Source organism: Struthio camelus, chromosome 16, assembly GCF_040807025.1.
Source record: "Struthio camelus isolate bStrCam1 chromosome 16, bStrCam1.hap1, whole genome shotgun sequence".
NCBI classification, from domain to species: domain Eukaryota; kingdom Metazoa; phylum Chordata; class Aves; order Struthioniformes; family Struthionidae; genus Struthio; species Struthio camelus.
In genome coordinates this window covers 17,453,774-17,472,864 of record NC_090957.1, presented here as the reverse complement: position 1 = coordinate 17,472,864, position 19,091 = coordinate 17,453,774, and the positions used below count along the sequence as shown (strand labels likewise).

Sequence of the window (19,091 nt, the reverse complement as noted above, 5' to 3'; positions counted from 1 at the left end):
CTTGTCTCTCAAGACACCTGCCAACTACCTAGCTTAATCTGATGCTTCTCATAACTCACTCCCAATGATCAAAATCTACATTTCTGGTCAACAGTGATTAAAGCTCAGAACCATATTCCAAAGAGTTTACATCCGTCCACCAAGACCCCGAGCTGAAGACAAAGGCAAACTCACTTTGATCCTTTTTGTTAGAACTACAGTGTTTGATGTTCCACAGCAAATAAACAGATGAGTTTCCCCTTCCCCTTGTCAACATATGCATGTTGGCATGCTGAAGCTGTGTCACGCTGCAGCGAATGCTGCATCTACTCATTTCAACTCTGCAATGATAGAAAGAGATCCTTGTACCTGCATGGGGGAAACAGCAGCTGCCGGGGCTGTCCTCACAGGAATTCCACTTAGAGGGCTCCTGGGGACCTTGTGAACAGGGATATTCTGTCCAGTGCTACCTGCAGGGGAAAATCATGGAAACCTCTGTATTTCAAACTCATCTCCTTTGTCACTCATGTCAGAACAGCAATCACTAACATAGTGACATTCCACAAAAGTATGTATGCACCAAGCACTGACAGAAAACATCCATTAAGAAGGAAGAGGTGGCACAAAATGACAAAAATTAGCTGCTCACTGCTACAAGAAGGCTTTTTAACTACAAAATACAGTGTTCAAATACCTGGGCATCCTAAGTCAAACGATTTGATCAGTGACTTCACAGTGGCTGCAGATTCTGATGGTGAAGGAGGTGCTCTGCTAATAAAGACTCCTTGCCAGCGGCTGGTCGTATCTGCTTCTAGGGATTCTACCTCCTCAGCTGTCAGCCTGCAAAGCAGAAACCAAATCAAAGTCAGTGGCAACCGCAAGGGCAAGCAGAGCTTAAAGGTCTTTATATGTAGTAAGACAACCCAACAATGTACATCTTTTATTGTAATGCCCATAACATGGACCCACTCATTATTATAATGTTCATGTTCTTTTTCCGGAGAAACATTAAGCCTTCTAGAGAAATATTTTTCTGGCAAACATTAAGTTGTTGAGTCTCTCAAACTTTTTTGTGTTGTTAACCATATCATGCCCATTCCATTCCCTGTGCTCACACAGGATGGAGGGCTATCGTGGAAAGAAGCAGTTTTGAAAATGACTTGTGAGTAATCATAGATAATTACCTGAACACAAGCTTTCAGTACAGCACTGGAGCCAAGGGGCTAATGTGGTCCTCAGTGTATAAACAGGAAAATAACCAAAGGGAAAGAGGTATTATTTTATCCTCTGTATTTTTAATTGGCATGACCACTACTGGAGTAATTGTTACCAGTTAAAATGCTACAGATGAAAACAAAATAATATATTGGACAGGGTTCAGACAAGGGCCATGAAAATCAAATCAGAAAGTATTTTTTATAATGAAAGACTTTGGAAACTCAAATCTTAGAGCTAATCAACAAGGTATGCTGAGCAAATAAATCCTCAATCACAATCCATAAGCAGGGGAATAAAACTGATAACAAATGCTTCATCCTAGCATACAGAAGAATAATAAAATTCAATTGCTAGAGTAAAGATGAACAAATTCTAAACAGAAATAAGGCTTCCATTTTAACAGTAAGGATCATTAAGTTATTGCATTGATGGGAAATTTTCAAGTCAAGATTAGACGCTGGACTTACAGGAATTAGTACAGTAAAGTCCAGAGCTGTGTTAAATAGCAAATGTAATTATCTAGTATAACTGTATGACACTTCTGGTTATACATTTTATGGATCCAGCTGGCTGTGCTTAGAGCTGGCTCTGTACTTACCTTGTAGTGCTCAGGGCAGACTTTGAGCATAACTATCTGGTTTTAATTTAGGAACACTGCAATTGGATAACAACATCTAGTCACTTAAAAAGAGAGCCTTTATTATATTGTTCTCCTGATTTATCAGCTGCTGAAGAAGTGCATGCTGACCTACAGGTTCCGGGGCACCATTACTTTCCCCTCTTCTGAAGTAGGGTATGCACCAAGGGTATGCTACGTGAACAGGAAAACAGCAATGATTTCAGAAGAGGGCTAAAGGACTCCATCAAAAAAGTGCCTAAAAGGCTGAACAACTTCTGCTGAGCTAAAAATAGAAGTCATAGTCTTCCCCCTCCCCTCCTTTTGGCATTACTGCCTACAAAATGCAAGGGGCTAAAGGGTGTCAATGAATAAGAGAATGAGTGACTCATGCTTCTATTTTTGGCAGAGCTTAAGGAGGTGCTGTCTTTAAACAGACATTGGCTATTTCTTTGGTAATTCATTCAAGCTCCTTGTGTGCCAGGGAAGCCTGCGGAGGCAGATGGCTAGAGAAAAAGTAATTTCATTTCTATTCTCCATTTAAACCAATGAAGAGCACAGGCAGACTGGGTGAGATTTCACTGAGCTCTGAGGGAGCCAGTGTTTTGCTGACTAACTTTAACTTCTACCTTTCATTTTTTTCTCCATGGCTTCAAACATAAATAACAAATCAACAGGCAATAGCATCTGCACTTTATTTATAGGAAAACACAAAAGCTAAAGGAGTTCTTCTTCTAATAAAGTATGGGGGAGGAATAGAGCTCTGCCCCAGGATGCCAAGCCATCCAATGCAATCCATTTCATTTTCAGGAATTAAATACACCATTATGCAAGAGCTCTGTCTAGTTATCCAGGTAGGGAGACTATGAATGAGGTATGTGAAATACTATCAGAGTAAGAAAGGAATAGTAAATGCCTGTAGGCAAAGTGGTAAATCTTGAGAATAAAGCAAGCCAAAGGTATGCTCCGGGCAGCCATCACATCAGCAGGACAGTGGGAGCTGGTTCTAGATTTCATTCGGACAGAAAGAAACTATACCAAGTGGTAACATAACACATTATAAAGGATGGATGGCTGCCAATGTGATATCTTCCTGGCTCAACTAACTTACAAATCACTGGGGTCAGAATTAAACTCTGAGAACAGCTCACATCTCACAGAAGAGTCGCCTCAAGTCAGCCTTTGATTGCAAAAGGACGCAAATGTGAAATAGAGTAACACCACCAGCCCCTATGCCACGCCAGAGAAAAATCCAAGAAATCTTATACCGCTATACTGTCATTGTACAAAGTAATTGCGAAAATGCAAGTACTAGAGCTGCTAATGGTTCCAGTTTTCTTAGGACGCTTCCTGTAATCTAAGTATTTGTAATAGGCTTATAATGCACTTTGAAATAACTTCTTAAACATAATCTCTTCAGAAAACTGAGGCATCTCATGTTGCAAATCTCAGCACAAAAGCAATGTAGAATAGTGATGAAACCTATTTGCTTCAACTAACATACAGGCAAGCAAACAAGCAATGCAGAGTTACAAAACTTGGTGAGTACTTTTCATTTTTAAAGAGAAAAATCTGTATGATAAGGGGAAGCACGTATGTGTACAAATGTTTACAAAAAAAATAAAAACAGAAGCAGAATACAACTTGCATTAAATTCAGGAGGGCAGTATAGGAGAACATGACTTAGAAAGATTAATGATGAGCCATACCTTCAAACCAAAAATAACTCCTAGTGTACAGAATTAATTTAGCTTAGTACAGGTCAGGCCATCCAGGAAGACTAATGCAGCCCTGATACAGAGAGGATGGAGTTGAGAAAAACTGTCATCTATGGCTGTATGCTTTCCTTGAAAAAAGGATGAATGCTTTACATAGCTAAAAGCTGCAAGTGCAGCTGGCTCAAGTGGAGCAGCTCCAGGAAGAAGCACAGCACTTTAGCTATAAAGGAATTCAAATGTGCAGAACCCTCTTCACACAACCACTGACTAGTTTCATTCCTTGGTGAGAGAAGTAGTGCAGTGAGCTTTTCTTTAACGGTAAGAGTTAGTCTGTTTGTTTGCCAGGTTTGGATAGAGACAACAGAGCCAACAAGGTGTAAACCTTACTGTGTTTAATGTATGGATTTTGGCAACAGCAGCCTTTCTGTGTTCAGAAATTTCTGAACTACATTGATGATCTCTTCAATACCAGTGCCCTAGGATCTCAGAACCACATTTTCAGGAATAATTGCTCTGCAAGCTAGCCTTTGACACAGTTCCTGGCATTGTTGTTGTGAATCCTCCTGAACTCCAAGGGACACAAATAAGAGATACACACAGCTGCTGATGCACAGAACAGAAGAGAGGCCAAGAGCAGGCAGCAGAAAATTCCAGACACTTACACATTTATTTGGCACTTCAATATATATTTCTTAAACATTAAAAAAAAAAAAACAACCAACATTCAACAGCTGCCAGCATGGAAAAGAAAGGCAACACAAGTATGTGTATGTATATACACTCCTATAGCATGGCACAAAGGCAAAGGTCATGTCAAAGCCATGACAGCTCTCAGAATTCTCTAGCTTAGCCTGCTCTGAGACCAGGCCCCTGCTAGGTCTTCACGTCCAGGAGGAAAGGATGGGAACCTTACAGCCAAGACAGGAAGTTCCAGTCCTAGAATGAATCCTAATGGTCTCCTGGTAGAGATGGCAACTTCTTATTTTCTTTTTAGCATCCAAGTAAAGCTCTCTCTAGGTGTCTCCAGTTGCAAAACTGAACACAAGCAAATTCTCCCTGATCATATATTTCACCCGAGTTTAGGGTAAGAGAATGACTCCTTCTGAGAGGATATTTACTAGGGGCTTGATATATTCACTTACTTTCTGCCTGATCTCTATTAGTAATTCTCACAGCCAGGACAAACCTCACATGGGATGTTCTCTGCTGAAAGCCAAAGCAGGACGTGCTGCTTGGGCATCCCCGCTCTTCCTAACGCACACTGAGCCGGACACGCCACCTGGTGGCGAGTGCGTTGTCAATGCAATATCAAAAACCCATGAAAGCAGTTGACACTGAATAAGCAATGTTATGTTTCTAGTCAATTTTCCTGTTGGATTTCAGTAGCCTAATTTCCATGTGCAACTCACTCAGCTGCACACCCAGGAATCACTTGAGTTTGTCTGTGCATCTATACCTACAGATCTCTATAGATATGTATATTTAGACACACACATATAGATCTATGAATATAGTATTATATGGAGAATACATAATGCGTATGTGCATTAAATTTTACAAATTAGACATACTCATTCAATTTCCTTTTTGTTTAAACTTAAAATGGTATGTTTGAATATCTGTTTCAGGGAAAACATCCCTATTCCTCCAGAAGCAGCCATCAGTTATTTCAGTCTCCAAAATCTCTGTGATTACTTCCTACGGCTTAGTTGGTTTTAAATGAATTCAGAACTTTTTCCGCCTCAAGGAGTCTTCGAAGAGGGAAGCCTTCTGAAATAAAGATATAGGCTTCTGCCCATGGGGAGAAGGTGGACCTGAACAGCATTCACACTTTGCGATCATAAACTGGAGGTGCTTTTTGCAGGGCAATCATAAACTGGAGGTGCTTTCTCCAATTGAAACTTCCCTTTCCAGTTGAAGGCATGTCCTGAAGTGTCTCACAGGCCTGGCTTTGCTTCCATCCAGGGCTGTGTTAGCTGGTAGAGATCAGGCACCTATGGAGATACAGATAACAGTGGGGGAAGTTATAAGAAGCAATATGATGCCTATTGTGAGGTACAGCTCTCAGTATTTTACAGCTAATCATCCCATCATCACTAAATAAAGAGGAAAAAGGGAAATGCTGGTGGTGGTGTTAGGGCAGCCTTGAAGAAATGTCTTACCACTCTGGGGCATGATGAGCAAACGACAATACAAAATACAAGAAAATCTATGTTGCTTGGATAGGAAGAAATTAAATATGTAGAGATAGGGAATCAATTTCAAAGGACAGAGATGGCAGTGTTCCTGGCTTTCCTCTCCTCTCATCAGTTAGTACAATTCATTCAAACCGGGTACGTGAACCTGCCCAGGCAACTAGAATTTCTCTACCTCAGTCAGAGTTTCTGTTTCAAAGTTCTTACGCCAAAGGGGTTGGAATAATCTGCATTTGAACTGAAAACCCTGAGGAGTGACTAAGTATAGTAAATAAGCAAGGACCCTGCTCTGACATTCTAGTTTGCTCATTTTAAGTGAGAGCAGAATGAACTGATGAGATCTCTGTAAGACAGAACAGCTGCAAAACACAAGCACAAATAAGCAGCACATCAGCACATATAAACTGACAGCAGGTTTTAATACACACAGAGTACAAGCTTAATTCCAGGAGAAAAAGCATGTAACACTGGCCATGCTGTGGCATTTGAGGAAGAACAGAAGCAAATTAGTGGGATGCACTACAATTCTCCTTTTGAAGATTTGGTTAGCTTTTTTCATTATTCTAGGAAACTGCTCATTTAATTTTGGATATCATTTCTCTGTCTTCTGAGTACTACTCCCAACTCAACTGTTTTCTCTCCATGTTCTTGGTTCATGGCACTTAGTGTTATACTACCACTGCACATGCAGTGAGACACAGAATGGCAAAATCATTTTGAGAACTTGGAGACAGAGGAAAAGAGTCAAAGAAAGACTTTTAAAGTTTCATGGCTGCTGAATACTGTATTGCTAGAAGAGGCTTGGAAACGTATGGAACCAGAGAGGGCCATCCTTAATTAAGGTAATTCTTGCAATAATTGTTTTCGTTTGCCTTACAGACCCAATATACCTTTTTTTTTTCACCACTTAAATATTTGTTCCTAAAACAGTTAGAAAAAAATAGCTTATTTCCAAGGCAAGTTTTCTGAAAGGAGGCCAGTTACTACAGGATCATAGGGTAATTCAGGTTGGAAGAGACCTCAGGAGGTCATCTAGTCCAACCTCCTGTGCAAAGCAGGGTCAGCTATAAGGTCAGACCAGGTTATTCAGGGATTTATCCAGTCTGGTCATTAAAACCTCCAAGGATGGAGACTGCGTAACCTCAGTACCCATCACTTCTGGGGAAGCAGCTACACAATGGTGGATTGTAAGCTCTTCTATTTTATTGCAGAGAAATAACATTAATTAGGATGTAAAATATCATGAAAGACTGTCCAAAACATGTGAGTTAATCAATTTGTAGGTTTCAATCAGTACTAATTTGAGACAAATGAACTCCTCTCCTTAGTCCATTTCTTGTTTGATGCTGGTCCAACCTCCCCCCCCAGCATTCCTAGTCATAGAATTAGACATTTAATCTGTGTTAAAGATGCCTTTGGGAGGCTCTTACCTTCATTCAGATGAACTCTGATGACCACATCTGGACTTTTTCTGCAAGTTCTTTGGTTGTTCCTGAACCAAAAATGACTTTTTGTCTGATTAGAAGACTGTAACGGTGAAATCAAACTTGGAGGCAGGAACTCAGGCAGCCACAGACAAACATTATAATGGCAGGATGTCGTAGGAGATAAATTGGCTTCGAGATCAATTTACAAGGTGGAGTCTAATGACCCTCAAGAGATGGCTGAGTTTTTGCCAAAAAAACCTTTGAGGAGTAAACTATTTGGAAAGTACATTTTCCAGTCAGCTTAGAAATTGGTCAGGAAACTTTCACCAGGGACTGCCAGATATTCAGTTGAGTGTACAGCTGCTCAGCATTAGCAAATATGAGGGATACTTGGTAGACTGTGCTAAGGTATCATGCTAGAAACCATTTCCACCAGTGCTGAGCGTGTGTTAAAAGTCACCACCTGTACCAGAATCCACTGCAGATTTTGACCAGCAACATTTGTGAATGCTGACTAAAGCAACAATGAGAATATCCCCAGAGCTTTCAGGGTAAAAGAAGCTGTGATGCTGGGGAGGATGGTGACCTCAGGAATGCAGGAATAACTGGGAGTGTAGAACTGGATCTCAGCTGTAGCTTTGGGGACTCCAAGAATTTGTTTTATAAAAGGTGAGCAGAGTTTTAAAATTTCACTGCTTAGCTGTTGATCACTGGGTTGTTCAGGCAAAGACTTACATAGGCTTCATTATCTTCTCCATACCGCTTAATGAGGAAATTTTGTCTAAATACTCTCTGCATAGACACTGTGACACACCCAGTCAAATCTGTTATACCTAAATTGACAGATGCAAAATTTGAGCTCAGCACCTGTCTTTGAAAGAGAATATATGTTTCCCACTGTAGATGGTATTTTTGCCTTCAGGTCCAATGTAATAGTCCAAGCAAGCTAGACAGATAGTCAAACAAAAACAAAAGACAAACACATATCTCTATATATATATATATATATATATATACATGAGAAAGACTGAGAGAGACAAATGCCAAATTTGACTTAAATATATGTCAGAATATGTCCTTCTGAAACTATGTATATACAGATTCTAGGGATCTGATTTCAAAAGCAATTTTTACAGCTCAGGCTTCTTAAGCCAAAGAGCTGACAGTGCAGCCATGTTCCTTATACATGGAAGAAAAACATCCCAGTTTGCAAATGAACAGGTCATCTTCTACTCAATTTAAACAAATTACATACATTCCCAAATGTACAAAGGAATAAAGAGGGAAATAACAAGTTTATGATTTCTGCCTTTACATATGAATTAACATCTACGTTGGGAAAAGTAGTTGTGTTTCTTACCCTGCTCTGAATAACAGAAATCTCACTGAGAATAGATGAAGAATGAAAACAGAGCCCAGAAGTTAAGTACTGCCGGGTAATCGTTTGGTTTTAATATATTGTAGCAGCTGTAGCAGCTTTTTTTGCATACACTGGGAATTCTGATAATGAAACTGGAGGTTAAACGCATTTGTTTTTCTGCAAAAGTATTTTCATTCCTTCCATCCAGCAAATCTGATCCATACACATCCACACAAAATCCCTCCCATCTTTTTACTCCCATCTATCATACAGCTTCTGTGGAAACTCTTGACTGGAAAACTGAGAAAATACAAGGAACATAGGCTGGACTGTTATTCCACCTGGAAGGAATGACAGGATTCACCATGTTCCTGTTGCTATTCTATCAGTTGCCATGGACCTACTGGGAGAGAGATTAACTGGAACAATCTAGAGTAGCAAAGCTAATTTGGCACATATTTTTGGTAAACAGTTTCATTATTTGTCTTCATTATTTCGTCTTTCCTCATTCACCTTGTACAAAATTTTCATCTCTGCAGCTCTGGCACAGCTTGTGCCCATGCAATAGAAGAGCAGAGCGCTACCTTCAATATAAATTTTAGTTCTTCTTTCTAACGCATCTCCATTTTCATCTCATATTGTTTAGTATGACAATTGTAGTATGACTTTTGGAATGAAAGAGGCTGCATAAAAGGTCCTGTACTGCATAGAAGACACATTGAAAGGCATAGTATCGTTTCCAGCTTCAACTGTATCAGTCGCTTTTGTTCTTACCATGTTCCCAGGGAGGGAAGCCGCACATATAGCGCTCACTATGCTTGGTGGTATCTTTAGCTCACAGGATCCTAGACTCTACCGTCGTATTTACTACTCCCCCTCCAACGATTGAGACTATAGCAACTGACTATAGCAAGTGGGTTCACTGTGTTAGGAAATCCGTTCTGCACTAAATGTTAATTCAGACCATGGTTCAGACCATTTAACATGGCTAATCACACAGTAAGTTTCAAATTAAGGACAGGAGATACAAAGTGGGAAATCCTAGTACTTGCACTGATCATTCAGCCAACACGTTTCAGATTTGCAGAACAAAGTTGTCCAGCTAGCTCTCATTTTAGTTTGGACATATACAATCCTTGTTCTCCTTTCAGATTAAGTAGTTCTCTTCTGGATGTCCCATTAAATATATGCAGCCAACCAAACTTTTCACAGATGGTTTAATATAGCTGTGCAGAGAATGGAAGAGTATAATAGAGTATAAGGAACAAAGCTATGAGGGTTATTGGCAATTGTTATTAAATAATCAATATCTGCTGATTAAAACCTTCATGGCCTATTTGACAGAACTAGGTCACCAAAAAGAAAAAGAACAGAAACATCTTAGAATAAAACACAGTAACACCTGTCAGAAGAGTTAAAAACAGACAATACACACATTCAAGCCAACGAATAGTTACTGACAAAACACTGTTTGCATGCATGTTAGCCGTCACAGAGATGAAATCTTGGTCCTTGTAAGTAACCAACCTGTTACTGCCCTTCACTTCATCCAGCTCCTTCTGCAGTCTGGCAGTCTTCTCCTCTTCCTCCTGAAGTTTCCTCTTTACCACACGCAGCTCCTGCTGGGCTTCACACTTAATATCATTGGCTACAACCACTGCAGTCTGCAGATCAGCTTGAAAACGCCTCCACTCTTCTGTATCTTCCTAGAAAGAGCAATTACAACCTAAAAGTGCTTGCTGTAAAACACACCTACCTGAGCTGAGCACGTTATCAGTTACTGATCACCCTTTCAGCCTTCATAAGAGACCAGGGTTTCAACAAAGTTTCAGGGTGATGCTGAGGCCAGATTAGGTATTTGCCCCTTCATACAGTTTTGACAAGACTGCCAAACAAGAAACCGATGCTAAGGATTCCCCTCAGCTATCCCCCCAATACAAAAAGTACAGTCAGTGTTCTTCCTATACCTATTGATCATTCAGACTTGTGATACCACTGCAAGCACTGTTGCTGAAAAGAGGAAAGAGCTCATTGCTGTTGATGTTTCATGAAGCAGGTATGGCCTTTCCAAAGTAGCAGAAATTCATACGGAGAAAAAGCAAAAGTAATTTACAAAGGATGTATTATATTTTCCCTGCCAGGCAAGGAATCAGTTAGAAATGAATGAAGAGAATACAGAATGAAAAGATGTAGAAAGAACTATTTACAGTTTTTATAGAAAAATATAATTCTCTCAAACCCAGCATTCCAATACAAGTTCAGCTTTGTCATGGAGTCAGAGCTTTACCTTCATTTGCTTAGTCAGAGCCTTCAGCTGCCTCTCTGTATCCTGTTTTTGCTCTTCTAGCTTCATTGCTCTACCTAGGAAAAGTCAAAAAGGGAAAAGATTATTAAACAGGTAAGAGCAAGGGTCAAAAGTGAAAATGGGAGGGCAAAGCAGCCTGCTTGGTTTTGCTTCTAATAACGACACTAATAGAGACTAAACTGAACTTCAGATACTCTGTCAACAGATTAGGAATAGAATGAATACTGGATTAACTACTCAAACATCCCTAAAATAGGTTATTATTCTTAGGCATGAACTCAGACTTTACAGGATCACATGTGCAGGATCACATATGCAGTACACACTCCCACGGAGCACTGGATCCAGCACTGATAAGCAAAATGTGCAACTCATTCCACCAGATGGCAGCTCCCTTTCCACTGTAACAGTGAACCCAAATTTCCAGCTCTTACTAGCACTTTTCCCTAGATGCTCCTTACAAAGGCCAATAATTCTGGTTTCTACATCTTCCACTAAAAAATGAGGCTTGGAGACTGTCTCCAACATTATTTCTACAGCACCAACGGTTCAAACAGCAATTTATGTACCTGAATAGAACGGACTGGCCAAAATAGGAATAATTCTGAAGTAAGGCCCTTGTTACACATCTCAAGACATGCCTCTTCCTCCAAGTTGCAGCCATAACTGAGCCTCCAGAATAAGTTCACTTAAATTCTTTTTTCAGTTCTACCTACTCTCTAGGTCACTGATGAGCTGGTTGTTGTGCAGTTTTATAGCACGATGCTGTTCCACCTGGTCCTCCAATTCGAAAATGGTCTCCTTCAGGTTTTTTATATCTGCTTCATTCTCTGATGTTTTTTCCTGCAACTTCTGGCTAGTTCTGCTCAGTTGCTCAGCCTGCCGGTCACATATCTCCTTCAGTTGACCACACTCATTCTCAGCCTGGAAGGGAGGAACAAAAGCTGCAAATCTGCCTTTGTTTCTTAACAGACATCACTCAGAGATTTTACTGGGCATCCCACAGACTTAATAACAGATCCTGTGTTCTAAGCATTTATAAATTCAGGAGATTCAGTGCTAATGACACAGTTTCAGGAAACACATATGAGCTATGAATGTCAGTGCTCTTTTCTGGCCATAAAGATAATACAACAAGATGTTGGAAAGGAAATGAAGGTCTCCTCTGTAAGGATCGTAATTCCAAAGCAGCCTCTGCAGGTGATGAACAGAGGAATGATATTCCTGGAAAGCTCCAAATCTATTCTTGTATCACAATTTGAGAGTGATAGCACTGCTTTAGGGTCAGAAGATGATCAGTTTGTCCACACTAACAATTTTGCTGCTTTTACCACAGGCATTTCCAATGGATTGTCAAAACACATGTGACAGAGCTAGCTACTGCGGACGAGTGTATTTTCTAGATATAGCACATCTGGAATTACTGAAGGGGGAATATGTTGCACTTCAGTTTGTTGGCTCAGGCCCAGAGATCAGTGCTTCCAGGACCGGGGGAGATCTCAGAGCAAGAACAAGTTATGGAAAAGTAAGGCATGTGTTGCCAATTCAGTGAGCAGCACTGGCACAGCCTGACCGAAGGGCAGCATTACAGAAGCCTGTGGTCTTGCTTGGGTGTCACAAATAGCCAGTGATGCAAAACAGATCAATTCAAGAGAGAGGAAGAGTAAAAAGGAGGAAATCTGTGGTTTCAAAAACAAGCAATAAAAGTTTGGTACAGAGGCTGAGCACTCAGCAGTTTTTCATTTATTCTTCATAAACTGCAGCTCCGCAAGCACTCAAAAGCACTAGGGAGCTTCTTCTACTAACTCCATTTGCTGTGGTCACCTATTTAAGCTGAAAGGACATCTGGATTTTCTAAATCACTCAAATCATGGAGGTGCTTTTTGGCAATGTGCTCTTCCTCTGCAACAAGCCAATTCTACAATTCTTCCCATGATCCCTTCCCCATCCAGGAAATGCTGCATATACCGACTACCACTCCTGCTGCAGCAGTGCGACTTTAATCCCTGGCTTGTGCTGTATTAATGCTTGTTCTATGATGCCCCACATTGCAGCTGTCTTCTGAACACCAAGGATCAGATAGAAAATGGAGCCGTTAATGGACTTAAGACTGCTGGGAGCAAAGCTACAAGCTACCAAATAAGGCAGAGGAAGAACTGTTCTAAAACAAATCCTTTCTTTTGCCTTTACTTTGCCTACCCCAAAACAGAATACTAAATTTCAGTTACATAAAAATATTTCAGTTTTACTGAAAGAATCTCATCTGGGGCTTGATTCTACCTCACTAGTGAGCCCTTTGTAAACATCAGCTTCTGTGAGCATTAGCTCATGCCCCTGTGTTCTCATGCCCAATGATATTGGTAGTTCACTACTTCCTAATCTGTCTTCACGATTTATCTAGAATTTAATACTTGCTGCTAACTACTCATGTCCTTTTCTCTCACTTGATTATGAAGTGATTTTCATGAATATTTTTTCAAATAACATGGAAGTGAATTTTTATTAATCTGTTCTCTTGCTCCAGCTTTGCTGAATACATTTCCATTCACTGAAATACTAATTTTTGCAGAAGATATTAGAGGAAGCAAAATTTTGAATTTATAAACACAGCCATGCTAGAAGTTATTCCTCGAAAAATATGCATATAGAAGCAGAAACAGAGGCAATATCATGTGACCCTTGCTTCCATTCAAAACTAATTAATGCAATGGAAATTTTGGATATTTACAATTAACCGCTCAATGACAATCCAAAGACCAACAGTTATTTATTTGTGAAAGGACAGATAAACAGTGTTATAGTTTACAGCTGTTATTGTTTTACCTTAGACAGCAGACCCTGAACATGCTTCAGTTCACTGTTTGCCTTCAGCAGTTCTTGTTTAAGCTCAGTACAAGATACTTCTAACTGATCCTTTTCTGCATGGGCTACTTTCAACATCTCTTGCATCTCAGAGCTGTCAGTAGTACATCCCATTGCACTGATCCCCGCAGCCTTTTGTTTCTCACTTTCTAACTGAGTTTTGAGTGACCCATTCTCAATTTTTAGGCCTTCTAAGGTAATTTTACAGTCCTCTAGAGTTTTGGCCACTGTGCTGCTGCTCTGCTGTTCCACTTCTAGAAGTTTAACCAGCTTTTCATTTTCTTCTCTCAGGCCTTTAATCACCTGCTGGGCATCTTGGTGCTCCCTTTCTAAGCTCCGTAGGCTGCTGGTTAACTGTTGCTGAATGTTGAGCAATTTCTCTCTTTCAAATTGTGCTTTTTCAAGAACTTCTGCACATTTCTGTTCCAGTTCAAGGATCTTCCCCTCCTGAGCTTTGCTTTCTTCATTCTTGGATCTCTCTTGGAGAAGAGTCATTAGCTTTTCATTTTCTTGACTCAGCTGTTCTGCTCTATCTCTGTGTTGACGAAAGGAAGTCTCCAGGAGAGCTTTCTCTTCCACTAGCTTCTCATTTTCTGCTGTCAGCTCCTGCACCATTTGCTGTTGATCTGAGAGCTCCTGCAAAGTGGCTTGTAATTCTTCTGCTGTGCTATGGTGGTTCTCCTCCATTTTTTGTATTCTCTCTGTAAGAGATGCAACAGAAAGGTCACTAATATTGTTTGGAGAACTTCCTGTAGTGGAACATCTGGAACCTTTGAAGTTGTTGCTATTGGAGGATGTCGGCCTAGAAGGTATATCTGCTATATGCTCAAAATCAGATGCATCAGGTGACAAGGAAGCTTTGGTTACGTCACTGCTGGAAGAACCTGAATTGCGCAGAGCAGCCCCATTCACATGCTGCCGGTGCTCATCTGTTTCACCTCTCAAGACATTTTTTGATGGGCTTCCAAAACTAGATCCTTGGGTGGTTGGGGTTGGGAGGCTGCTGTCAGCTCCACTGCTTGTTGTTGTGTCCGAGAGAGGAGAGTTCTCTAGGTAAAGCAACTTCTCTTTCAAAACTCGGTTTTCTTCTCCCAGGCTAGCAAGCTCTTTTTGAAAAGTCCTGTTTTTTTCCTGAAGGGTTCGTATTAATGGATCTATGTCAACAGGTGATAATGTTTCTAAGTTTTGGTCTGAAGCACTCATACCTTCAGGGTTATGTGACCCTTTCTCTTTGCATTTCTTCAGCTCACACCGGAGCTTGGTAATTTCTGAGTCTTTTGTCTTTGCTTCTGCCAGGAGTTCTTTAACCTGGGATTCCAAAACGGCTCTGTCACCAGTTTCATTCTCTTGCTTGGACTTGGTAGTGGGACGTACGTGTTTGGTAGGAGTGGGTGTACCAGAAGAGGTTGGGCTAGATTGACTTTTCCTAGAGTTGGCTTGACCACGTAATACGGCTCTCTCTCTGGAGACAGATGATGATACTTCCCGAGGCGCTGGAATCCCTGTGCGCTTTGCAGTTGAAAGTGTTCCTTGAAGAGAAAAGAGATGAAGCAAACTGAGGTAGCTCATAAAGAAAACAAATCACATAATAAAAAGGCTAGCGAAGTCTTCTCAACACCTGAATGTTAGAATAGGTTCAGTCATGACTAAGAGTATAGATTCATGTTTCACAAAGGCTTGTATTATTTGTATTTCCTCCTCTCCCTCCTGCCCCTCCTCAAAAGAACGCAGACTGCTTAACTTTTTCTCAGTGTAGTAATATAATATGTAGATTCTGCAATACAGGAACTGCAACCCCCAAAACCAGGATGATCTAAAAAAAAAATTATTTATGCTACTTTGTGAAATGCCTGATTTAAACCTATTAATTAAGACTGCAAGAGCTGGGCCTGTTCAGCCTGGAGAAGAGAAGATTGAGAGGGGATCTCATCAACGTGTACAAGTATCTGAAGGGGGAGTGTCAAGAGGATGAGGCCAGACTCTTCTCCGTGGTGCCCAGCAACAGGACAAGAGGCAATGGGCAGAAACTGAACCACAGGAAGTTCCATCTGAACCTGAGAAAAAACTTCTTCACTGGGAGGGTGACAGAGCATTGGAACAGGTTGCCCAGAGAGGTGCTGGAGTCTCCTTCGCTGGAGATATTCAAAAGCCGTCTGGATGTGATCCTGGGCAATATGCTCTAGGTGACCCTGCTTGAACAGGGAGGTTGGACTAGATGATCTCCAGAGGTCCCTTCCAACCTAAACGATTCTGTGATTCTGTAATTTCTGCAAAAAGTTCAATAACCTAAGAAAACTTACCAGCTTTGTAAAAATGAGCATTTTATCATACACAAAACTAATGTATTTGCATTGTGGTCAATTTATGCAGAACAGATTTGAAAGAAAAGTTTGAAACACTTGTGCTGACTGCAGAGTCAGTAAAATTGAGTCTCGGAAACAAAAAACTGTCACTCCTGGCAATTCATAAACTAAGACAATTCTGTTGCAGCCTCTCACAGAGATGGACAAAAGATTTTTCATGTTATAAATTCCCATCCTTTTATGGAGGAAGAACAAAAGGAAGTCAGAAAGTCAATGCTGATTTGATTTTTTTTTTTAACCAACTCAATGGTAAAGCATTATGTGATTACAAGGGAAATAAAGTTCCTGAGTTGCTGATCTTCATCTTTCAAAGTTCCAGGTTCGGACATGGGACACTATGGATACTGAAGAAATAGTAACAGCTATCCTAACCACGAAAGTATTAACAAGCAGTTTACACAAAAGAAGCTGGTTCAAAGAAGTATTATATGCTGCTACATGTGGCAATACTGTGGAATCATTACTACCACTTCACAGACAGAAAAAAAAAATAAATTAAAAACAGATTCATCACAAGCCAAGGAAGAAAAGCTTGGTATCAGAATTCCAAGAAATTCCTGGCTTCAGGGCCTGACCCTATAGCAAAAGCCCTAAAGTACACAGCCATGAAGTTTTGGGATATGCTGCAACGCTAATATACTGCCTAATGCAGCCACACAAACAGGATGCACAAGTCAATTAAGTAAACGTAAGGGGCTAGTGAGCCAGTGCTTGCCATAAAAACGAGCTCCAGATGCACTCTGAAGGTAAAACCTTGAATCAGCTAAGTCTCCCCAAATTTGAAGGCTCTCTTTGTTGACGCACATGTGCAACACGTAAAGAAAGTCAAAGGACAATTAAGATCAAAGGGGGAGCAGACTCCCTGCTGCACTGCACAACTGCGTGGCTACTGCCTTACACAGCAAGCAACTTCATTTTTCACACCCTGAGGAATGCTTAGTACAGTTTTGCCATGTCAGTAATGCAGGGCACTGAAGGGTTAATGTTTGCAACACCCAGTTTGCTCAGCATCTCTTTTGAAGAATGCACTAGGTTTATAAAACCCACACAAACAGGAGCCCCTCCTCCTCCCTCCCAAACAAACACACTCTGCAGCAGGCACAATAAACACCGAGAGACAAAGAGCAGCTGAAGAAAAGACCCCTGAACACAGAGGCCTGTACTGGGAGGAGAGCACAGAAAGCCTCTGTGATGGCAGGGGCACGATAAGGCCAGAGACAAAGGCTCCAGTGTTTATGGGGAGCGATAGCAGGGACAGGCTGGCCGGACAGCAAGCAGCCCACGCCACTTCATTTAGTCATCTACAGCTGGAGGCGCCAACACATCCAGGCAGCTCCGGCTCCCAAGGGAAAAGTGCAGCGCAAGCAGAGATGGAGTGCTTCCACTGAGACTCAAATGGCCACTGGTACAACTCGAGACCTGAGAACTCCTTTAACTCGTCACATCTGAGGAGCCAGTGCTCACTGCTCATCCTATTCCTTAACCCAGTACTCACACAAGCTATAATCATACCACAAATTTAAGATGCACAATATGTATTACACATGGAAGTAGATGGTCTTTGACAGAGCCTAAGGGGTGGATTTAAAGCCTTCTGTTATGTCCTGGACTTTTATTCAATCTGAAGGATTTTTCCTACTATTATAAAGAAGTTTTATGACAAAGCAAGTGCCCCAAATCACTAATCTGTTTTTTTGCAATGCCCAAACTAATACAATGACATGACTGTCATCTGGTCAGCACAAGACTGGGTGGTGTCACAATAAGAAAAGTAATGATGCTGCTACACACTGGTACAGATTGCACGGCACTGTGAGAAAACACCTCTTCCTGCAACAAATGAAGCATTTTGGTACAATACCAATGTGCTTTTAATTGCCACCAGACGACAAATGCAACAGGATCACACAGAATGGAAGACATATACAGAAGCATAACTATTAAACATATTTAACTGGGATTATCTGTACTTCACCAGCCTGCCAACTAGCGCAGTCTTCAACCTTACTCAACCTGTCCCATGTGTTTTGTAAGACCATGCTCTGCTGATTTGTTCTGTCATAAATCACAGAGCATTTGCCATCCATCAAGCATCATTAACCAAACTGTTTTTCTCATGATGTGTGTTCATGTATTTTGCTCTCTCCAGCCTCCAAAATAAAGTGCCATGCAATACTAAAAAGCCAAACAGACAGAACCCAGGAAAGAAAGAATTCTTAAAGCGTATGTATGTTAATTACAAAGTACCAAAACATCAAGCAAGAATTAGCACTAAAAGAAAGCATTTTATGGGCAACTCCCCCCTCGAATGCCCTTGAAATCGAGCAGTGCAGCAGTCATAAATGGAACTGCCAGCCTCATAGCCTGAGGCACCTTCTATGCAGCAACTGAATTTAGGGCTGTATGGTCACCTTGGTGACCTGATTGACTCTGCACCCCACACAGCGTAAGGGCAATGGGAGACTCCAGACAGATGTGTGTCTGCCAAGCTGCAGAACCCAATCTGGGGTTGATTCCAGCAAGTGGCTGGAATCATACAGAATCATACAGATCTTCACTTCCTAGAAAGTGCTTGTTGTTTCGACCAGAGAGTAGAAAAACAATCATCTGCTTCTCAAGGGAAACATTTTAGAAAACAAATCAAAACCATAAAATACCTTTCTGCTTGATCAAAATGGCGCTACGGCACCTCTTTCCTGGGTTCACTGTTTGTCTACCCTGCCCAATCTATTAGCTTAACTATTCTCTTGCGCAGTTTGACTGGAGTCTCCTTCCCACTGTCCTGTGTACCCAAACTCAAGCTACCACCTTCACCTCTGACCATCAACATATTTCTTGTTCTTTTTGCACCATATCTAACCTGCCATTCCCCAGTGCCCCATCCAGTCTACCAACAAGCTCAGGTTATGTACCTCCACTTTGGACCGGGAAATTGTTTCCTGAAAATTTATTTTGCCCAAACCAAGCTCATCTCATCATCACCTCATTGTCACATCTCAAGCACTTTTGGACTCAGTGAGAACTCCTTAACTTTTAATATCTGCATAC

General features: G+C 41.0%; 1 protein-coding gene across 3 annotated transcripts in view; it reads right to left on the bottom strand.

The window, feature by feature from the left end:
- The window catches only part of SPECC1 (sperm antigen with calponin homology and coiled-coil domains 1), an 88,578-nt gene that overhangs the window by 28,863 nt on the left and 40,624 nt on the right, over positions 1-19,091 (bottom strand). For all 3 annotated transcript variants that reach the window (XM_009672982.2, XM_009672983.2, XM_009672984.2), the window contains 6 exons: positions 13,642-15,209; positions 11,535-11,742; positions 10,801-10,874; positions 10,041-10,219; positions 674-819; positions 349-449 (listed from right to left, as the gene is read on the bottom strand). In XM_009672982.2, the coding sequence (XP_009671277.1) occupies positions 349-449; positions 674-819; positions 10,041-10,219; positions 10,801-10,874; positions 11,535-11,742; positions 13,642-15,209 (2,276 nt within the window). The remainder of the gene's footprint in view (positions 1-348; positions 450-673; positions 820-10,040; positions 10,220-10,800; positions 10,875-11,534; positions 11,743-13,641; positions 15,210-19,091) is intronic.